At 45.1% G+C, this 8,609-nt stretch overlaps 1 protein-coding gene across 1 annotated transcript in view; it reads right to left on the minus strand.

Annotated features, from left to right (window-relative positions):
- Positions 1-306: 306 nt before the first annotated feature.
- The window catches only part of GATA2 (GATA binding protein 2), a gene marked incomplete at its 5' end in the record, with an annotated part of 18,464 nt that continues 10,161 nt past the window's right edge, over positions 307-8,609 (minus strand). Inside the window, 4 exons of the mRNA XM_010001604.1 lie at positions 307-1,139; positions 2,004-2,129; positions 5,129-5,274; positions 8,473-8,537. Coding sequence (XP_009999906.1) covers positions 840-1,139; positions 2,004-2,129; positions 5,129-5,274; positions 8,473-8,537 — 637 coding nt within the window. The remainder of the gene's footprint in view (positions 1,140-2,003; positions 2,130-5,128; positions 5,275-8,472; positions 8,538-8,609) is intronic.

Below are 8,609 nucleotides of genomic sequence, written 5' to 3' on the forward strand. Positions count from 1 at the left end.
TTGGGAGGGGGGCTTCTTTTTAAAAATAAGTTTTTTGTCTTAGGGAAAAGAATGAAGAAATCATGTCAAAATAATCATCATCTTGGGCACATTAAAATCCTATATTACAGCTATATTTCTGCTTTGTTGCTCCCCCGGTTTTTTCCCCCCCTTCCTAGCAGATATTTTGGTGTGGAAGATACACAGAGCTGATCCAAGGGGGCTGCTGAATATGTTCCCCACTCTGCTCCTTGGTTTGAAGGCAGGTTCTCTTACTTTGCAAACAACAGCACAAAAACATGCAATCAGAGGGGTTGAGGCTTTTTGTGGAAAACAAGAGCAAAATAAATATGACTTTGTGTCTGATTTAATTTTAAAAATTGCTTTTATAAAGTTGTCCTAAAGTTGTCTTTCCCCCCTCCATCCCAAACAAAGTCCATTATAGAAATCCAGCGTGTCTGGCTTCCCGTGAGCCAATTCCATCTTGGGAGGCTGCTTATATCTCTTTACAATATTCACAGTAATAACAAAGAGAGAAAGGAAAGCCAGTTCCAAGCCTTTTCCTTCAGCGTCTGCCACCTTTTGCTTCCTGCTGGAACACTAAGTATCGAACAGGTGAGTTCTTTTTTCCTTATACCTGAGGAGGCAAAGTGCATTACAGGCACCACTACACGTTTCTGCAGAAGACCCATCATTTGCAAGGTTTTAGTCCAGCATTAAGAGTTAAACCACACGGGAGGCAAAGATCCCCTTTTGCCATCCCTACATTCTCCTCTTGGCAGAACATTTTCTTACTTGGTGTCACCTTAGGCAAAGCCCCATGTTCTTCATCTCTGGGTGGGTCTCTTGGTCATCAGGTTTTATCCCATGGCTGTAACCATGCTGGATGGGTGTGGATGTCCAAATGAGATGCTGGAGGATGGGTGAATAGGGGTAGGTGTTGGTAGGATGTGTCCAGAGTGGCTGAAAGGTGGCAAATGCCCCATGGGCGCCATGTGAGTAGCAAGGGCAGCAGCGCTGAAGGGAGATGATTTCTCCTGCATGCACTTGGACAGTTCCTCAAAACATTCAGAGCCTTTCTTGCTTTTCTTTGACTTGTTGGACATTTTCCTATTCCTGGTCTGAATTCCTTCCTTTTTCATGGTCAGAGGCCTGTTCACCTGCAAGAAATGAGAAAATCAGGCTCATGCAGACAAAATGACCTTATTGTGCAAAAATGAAAATATTTGGACAGCCCCCATGTGTTTTTCCTGGATGGAGACCTTTTTCTGGCCAAAACAAAAAAATGGTGTTCCTCTCTGCAGAACTTGTTTATATTGATTTGTTTAATAAAACTACACACACAGAAAACGCCTAGACATGAAAAACAAAATTAACTGAATTTGGCAGCTGATGACTTTCTTTCCCGTAGCCTTACTCTCTCAGTCCTCATTCATTTCCTAATAGAAGACATCAAACTAGGAGGCACATGTTGACCCAAATTCACTCCTAAGACCTGAGCAATCTTGTACCAGTAACCTTGTTACTTAGAGAGTAAATAACGTTCCAGCATGTCGAGTGATTCCTAAAAAGATTTATATTTAATAAAAATGAATTAAATAATAAAATAAAACCTTAGGTATAATTATTTTGGGAAAAAAAAATATTAAAAAATAATGAAATAATCAAAATTAAGAAGGCCTGTTGGGATTAATTTTTGCACAAGCCCGTTCCAAATGGCCTCTGTGTTTCTGGAGGGGAAACTGCCCACAAAACACGCTTAGTTCAAACCAAGTGTGGTAGCTCTATTTTGTCTGGTTTGCCCAAGCTTAGAAGCCAAGCTGATACATTGTAATGTCACTGAACTTAGCATCACTATGCCGACAAAGAATGGCTGTCACTTCCCAGGGGAACCTTAGAGACAAGGGCAGGAATAAAACAACAACCAAACCCCTGAAACCAATAAAAGCCCAGCGTACACCATGCAGTTAAGACATCAATCCCGGCTGGGCAAGCAGCGACACATGAGATGAGTAAATACTCACATTGTGCAATTTGTAGTAGAGTCCGCAGGCGTTACAAACCGGGTCCCCGTTTGCGTTACGTCGCCATAAAGTCGTGGTGGTTGTCTGACAGTTGGCACAACAAGTCCCTGCTCTCCTCGCCGCTGACTAACCAAAGAGAGAAGGAAAATGAAAAAATGTATCGCCAGGAGGAGGAAGATTATGAGTAAGGTCAAGTCGGACTCAGTATTTAGGTTGGGTAGCACTAGTTACACTGAGCTTTACGTCGCGTGGGGGCTGAGGGAAAAATCCTGGCAGTTTTACATTTAGTAGCCTTTAGGTATTTTGTTAAATCCAAGTATCCCTGCGGCTTCCAGCCCTGTGGCACCAGGGGCCAGAGAGAAACAATGTATCTCTTAGTCCACAAACATTTTGAGGTGAAAATGACATTAATTTGTTAAGGTTTTCCCTTTGCAGGATTCTAGAATGGATCATGAAAATGCTTTGTTGGGGTTTTTTTTTTTATTTATTTTTTATTTTTTTTTAAAGATCGATTTACTTTGCCCCAGTGTTGGGACTGGGTTTGAAAAGAGAGGATGATCTTAAAGAATGTGATTATTTTTTTTCTTTTTTTACCCCTACTCTGGCCCTTGAAAGATGGACACAAAGGAAAACTAACTGCATTACTTAACTGGGTGCAGTATTTATCAGAGCCATCACTGAAAATTCAGTTTGCATTTACAAGTGAAAGGGAGAAAACAAAACCGGCTCCAACTTTCTTTAAATATTTAGCAAACCAAATTTCATGCCTTCCAGCAATGATTCCGCTGACCCGTCTGCCGCCTCTGTCCCGCCTCTGTCCCTACTCGGTTTCTTGGCTGACAAGCCCTCAAACAACTGTCTTTAAAAAAAGAAAAAGAAAACCAACCCCAAAATCCACAACCCTTTCTGAAACTATTGTTCTGCTGAGTCCAAGGTGGGGGGAAAGAAAAATGCCCAAACATTCACCCATCTCCCAGCACAAGAACAGGAAAAGTTAGAACAGCAGGCAGCCAGTAATTCCTGGATGGGCCCTTCTCTAGCAGACCCCACAATAATGCCTTCTTTGTGCAAGCTGCTGTGGTAGAGTGTTATGGACAGACTAATTGCACCCCATCTTTTAGGAAATAATGTTGCATTAGAAAGCATCAGCCCTGCCTCTGGAAGTGGTCAAAATAAAGTCCCGTTTTGTGCAGTTGGATCAATGCTGAGGACCCAATATTATTTTCTTTTCGTAAATTACCAGAGTTTACTTTCTAATGCATATCAATCGTGGTCATTTCCCCAGGGCCTTGCTCCTTGGATATTTTTGCAATTAGCCACTGGGAGCCATAGGGTGAAGCAGCAGTGAAGCTGCTGTTAATGTGTGTGCAGAGAGCAGAGTCTCAGAGCGGTGGGTTTCCCGGAGAACTCTCTGCAGTTCCCCGCCTGTGAGCTCCACGGGTGCCACTCGAACATCTTGAACCACAGGCTGGCCCAGCTCACCAAAGAGAAGCACTTGGTTCTGTTCTCTCCTAATTTACCCCATGGCCCTCTGTAACTTTCCCAAAGCTGATGGATGGCTCAGCAGCTTAAGGCAAGAATCAGGCCCTGGGAGACTCATACATTTCAGTCCCTTACTCGCTTGTGAGAACAGGCCAAAGGCAGAAAGAGAGGGTACCCCCTACTGCAAGTACACTCATGCAACCCAAACACAATTAATGCCAGACTTCCAAATGCTGACATTATTAATACAATCACTTTGGTATTGCATGTCAGATGAAAAAAATTCCCCAAGATGGCCATCTCCTCTCCCCCGCAAACAAGCAAACTCCAGTGGAAAAAGGGGCAATAAACAAAGTTGTAAATCAATTAAAACAAAACATTAAAACAACTGAACTGAAAGAAAACCTCTCTAGTGCCCCCCAAATCCCTCGCAGTGACCCAAGTATAACAGTCTCCCGACACACTGGAAGGTGGAGAGCTATGTTTGCATGTTTGAGATGGCTTAGTGAAACTCAACTATGCTGCTTAACTCTATGGCCTGTCCCATTCAAACTGGAAAGCACTTGAGCCTGAGAGACGATAATGTTACACTGTTGTCTTAACATTTTTCTATATGTCAGTCACTTTAGAAGGCAAGTCATTAAGAAGCTTGCATAGTTGAAATTCTGACTCACAACAGAAATCTTCTGTATCCCATCCCAGTGTTAGAGCAGTAATGCCAATTTTCTGCTCTCCAAACTTCATTGAAACGTGCCCACAAACAGCTAGAGACTTAGGCACCATAAATCACAAAGCTCAAAAAAAATATATTTATTATTCTTAGCATTTTACGCATTATTTGTGGAGTAGAGTGTATTAGAAATTTCAAAACAGCAAGCATGACTGGCAAGGCTTGCCTATAGAAACTCTCTAAAGCTTTTAGAGTCAGGAAACAGATACACAAAGTTTCCTTATCTTTAACGTACAGATATCCGGATAGGAAACTACTACCAGGAGCTTAGAAAGGACTTTTTTTTTGAATCACTCAAATGAAAATACAAAGTATAGGTGACTCCATGGAAAAAAAATAGTGGTTTTTTATTTTTTTTTTTTAAACAGTAGGGGATTGTTAGGGGAGGGAACCAATATTAATATTGCCAGAGAATATAAGAGTGAAAATTACTTCATGGCTTTTATACAAATAATTATTAAGTAGGGAGCAGTAGCTTTGACTCATCTGATTTGTTTTGCTTTTTGGAGCTGGAACTTTTTTTTTTTAGTACATGGTGGAGGACATTCAATGCTTATAACCCTTTCGCTCCCAGAATGTGCCCAAAACATCCCAAGAGGCCAAATAAATGAGGAATTAAATTAAAAGCTGTCATCCGAGGATAAACGGGGAGACGGATACATGATACCCCACATGTATTGTGAGCGGCAGGGAGGCTCAGGACAGAGGTGCTCGGTGGCCTGTGCTGGGGGTGATGGGCTGGGGGGGTGGGGAGGGGAGATCTGCCCCGAGGCAGCGCAGTGACCTCGACGTGACTGACCCCCTTGTACAGTACAGCTGGGCTCCGCGCAGGGATGAGACACGTTGGCTCGTGCCTGCGTGTGGTCCCTCTGCCCAACTTATCCCCAACCCCAGGAGAAACAGAGACACCTACCAGCCTTCGTTTAGGTTTAATGAGAGGTCGGTTTTGACCGTTCATTTTGTGGTAGAGCCCGCAGGCGTTACACAGGTAATGCCCGGTGCCGTCTCTTCTCCAGAGAGGGGTAGCAGTTGCTCCACAGTTCACACACTCTCTGCCTTCTAAATGGAAACACGAAGAAACCGGATTTCGTTCTTTAAAAACAAATTCACAAAAGCTTTTTGCATTGTCCTTTAGGCATTTTCCAGAAGTCAAAACAGTGTGTTAATTCAAGCACAATCAGACAGCAGTGACATCTACAGCACGCGCAGCAAGGAGCTCAGCGCTTCGAGAACGCCCAGACTCCAGTGAGTATTTTTATGTCATGATTAAAAATAGGCAGCTCTCTCTCCAAGGTGAGAAGAAGTGTGACACTTATTGTGTCAGATGGAAGTTATCATTTTGGTAACGTGAACTCCCCTAATCCGTGCCGGGCACCGCTCCCCTCCCATATCTATTGCACTCAGATGGCAGGATCCTGTGTTCTCCTGCCACAAACACACACATACACACGTGCACAAACACACACACCTGCAAACACACAATATATTCCAGAGAAAGTCAAACATGTTTTCTAGAATGAAATCTAAAGAGACCCCCTCGTTCTACGCTTTCCTTTCTGTTGCAAATGCTACAGGGTGAGAAAGTAAAGCCGAGCAGATGGGGAATGGATCCAGAATGCCAAAGGCTCAGTTATTATTTTTGCTCTAAAGGCAGAAAAACACTGTTAATGCTGCTGTTTGAGAAACTTCAGTTTCAGTAAGTACTCTGGAAATTGCAGTAAAAAAACAGGCTTTCAGTTCTTTTCCTTTTCTATGATTTTTCAACACTACAGCTTGGATTTAGCAGGAAGCAGTTTACCTGGTTACCACTTCATTATTAGTTTTAGAAGCACAACGTGAGAAACACAGCATTTTAGAAGGGCTCTACTGAAGCCCAGCATGTAACTCCTAAATATCTGTCTGCCTTGGAAAGCTCTCTGCTAAAAGTTCATTTGCCTCTCTCTGATGGTTCGAGGGCAGGTCTGCTTAATATAGAAATCTCTCTTAATATAGTTTATGCAAATCCTACAGTTATTTAACTGGAGAGGAAATTCTTTTTGCTAATAACTGGAGCAGGCCATGTTGAGTTCAGCGGGGCTTGTGTCTCCTTTAATCTAGGGAGTGGGTGGCTTTTAAACAACACAGTCTACAGTGAAAAATGAGGGGAGCTCTGTGGCGCTGCATTTGTAGCTTTTGTCCCTTCTACGGCAGGAAGCTGCAGGAGTCGTCGTGTCGTGAGCCTTAGTTTTCCTACAAAAACACTGAGTGGTCACGAACTTTCCCCAGTTCTTTGCAGAGGGGGCTCCCTTACAGAGAAAAATAATAATAGTAATTAAAAAAATACATTAAAACCCACCAGAAAAATCAAACAAAAAAGCTCCTCACTTCCCCCATCCAATAAAATCGGCAGCTACAGGACAAAAATTAAAAAGCTACTTGAGATCCCTTTATCTTCAGAGACCTGGATTTGTGAATCTGTTTATAAACCAGGGAGGCTCCTTGCCTCTTCTTACTGCTGTCCCGGCTACTAAAAAATACACATACATAGTAGCAACTGTATTTAAGTAAAGTCAGAGGGAGAGAGTGTTTTTCCCCTCAGAGGAGCCATTTGAAACAGAGCTGATGAGCTTGTAAAATAGCTGATACTATTGTTGCAAAACTCAGAAGAGATCACATTTCTAAATTATTGTCTACTTTATAAAGAAATGCTGTGGTGTATTTGTAAGCATAGATGCCCGACGTTATTTAAGAATACACACACACACGCATAAATAACCATTTCTTTTTAAAGGGCTATCTAAAGTCAGTTTCAGGACACCGTGTTTCATTTTCATTTCCTTCCATGGCTGAGGATGTTAAAGCAGGAAGGTTAATGGGATTACACAAATTGCCTTAATCGTCTGCCTAGTTATACAGTTACTGTGATTTCAAAGTGGGATCAAAACTTTGCCCATCACCCAATTTTGCCGATTTAGGAAGGCAGTTTTAGGAAGAAATGCAGGGAAGGGTTTTGAGCACACAAAGGTCTGTAGTCAGTCGCTCAGAAGCAGAGACACGTCTGGCTGGGGAGGGGGGGCAAGGAGGTAGTATTTCCTAGTTAAAGTTAAGCTGAAGTAAGTTAGCAATGACTGGACACTTTAGTCTTTCGCACTGGTATGTAAACTATATTTGAACTTCTGCTCCTGTAGAACGTGAAGGAAAATAAGGCCCTGTGAGATGTGAAGCAGCCCGGCCGGGTAAGTTTCGCTTTCATCCTGCACTGGGGCCTTGGATCGTGGTAATGGAGAGAACGTGGAAATTAGGGAGGGAGAAACACCTATGGCTAGAAAGTCCCCACATGTCATCTGGCGGGAGGGGGGGTGGGTTACTGACTTGGGGGAGAGAGTCGAGGCCGAAGACAACTTTTCTCCCGAGGGACACATTTTTTTTCTTACATAAAATCCCTCTCCGTGCTGCTCGATCTGCCAGCTCACCCTGCACGGGTCTCCGTGTCCCTGGGCCCCGGGAGCGCCCCGCGGCCGGTGCCTGCGGGCTCGGGGGCCCAGACGGGTGCCCTGGCACCCACAGAAGCCTGGTGCAAGCTCCCTTAAGTTAGCAATGACTGGACACTTTAGTCTTTCGCACTGGTATGTAAACTATATTTGAACTTCTGCTCCTGTAGAACGTGAAGGAAAATAAGGCCCTGTGAGATGTGAAGCAGCCCGGCCGGGTAAGTTTCGCTTTCATCCTGCACTGGGGCCTTGGATCGTGGTAATGGAGAGAACGTGGAAATTAGGGAGGGAGAAACACCTATGGCTAGAAAGTCCCCCCATGTCATCTGGCGGGAGGGGGGGTGGGTTACTGACTTGGGGGAGAGAGTCGAGGCCGAAGACAACTTTTCTCCCGAGGGACACATTTTTTTTCTTACATAAAATCCCTCTCCGTGCTGCTCGATCTGCCAGCTCACCCTGCACGGGTCTCCGTGTCCCTGGGCCCCGGGAGCGCCCCGCGGCCGGTGCCTGCGGGCTCGGGGGCCCAGACGCCACCCACAGAAGCCTGGTGCAAGCTCCATGTCCCATATTAAAAACCCAGAGAAGAGGGAGCAAGCAGCCACCTGCCCTCCTGTCCCGAGGAGAGCTGACACAAGCGCCCAGCCTCTCCCTAGCCCACATCTTCACCTCCGAAACAGCCAAGCCAAACCAAGCACGCACCCCCCGGCAACCCGGCCCTCACTTCGGCCCTTCCGCCCCAGGGTACAGCCGCTGTGGGAAAGGGAAGGCCACGGGGTACGACACTTACCCGAACAGGACCTGGCCTTGCTTCGCGGCTTGGGGGTGAAGCTGGACGCGGGGCCCCCCAGGAAGCTGCCGGGGTGGAAGAGGCTGGTGCTGTAGTCGTGGGCGGCCGGCACGGAAGCGGGGGAGGGGGGTGTGGGG

Source organism: Chaetura pelagica, unplaced genomic scaffold (genome assembly GCF_000747805.2).
Source record: "Chaetura pelagica isolate M959 unplaced genomic scaffold, ChaPel_1.0 scaffold1037, whole genome shotgun sequence".
Taxonomy (NCBI): domain Eukaryota; kingdom Metazoa; phylum Chordata; class Aves; order Apodiformes; family Apodidae; genus Chaetura; species Chaetura pelagica.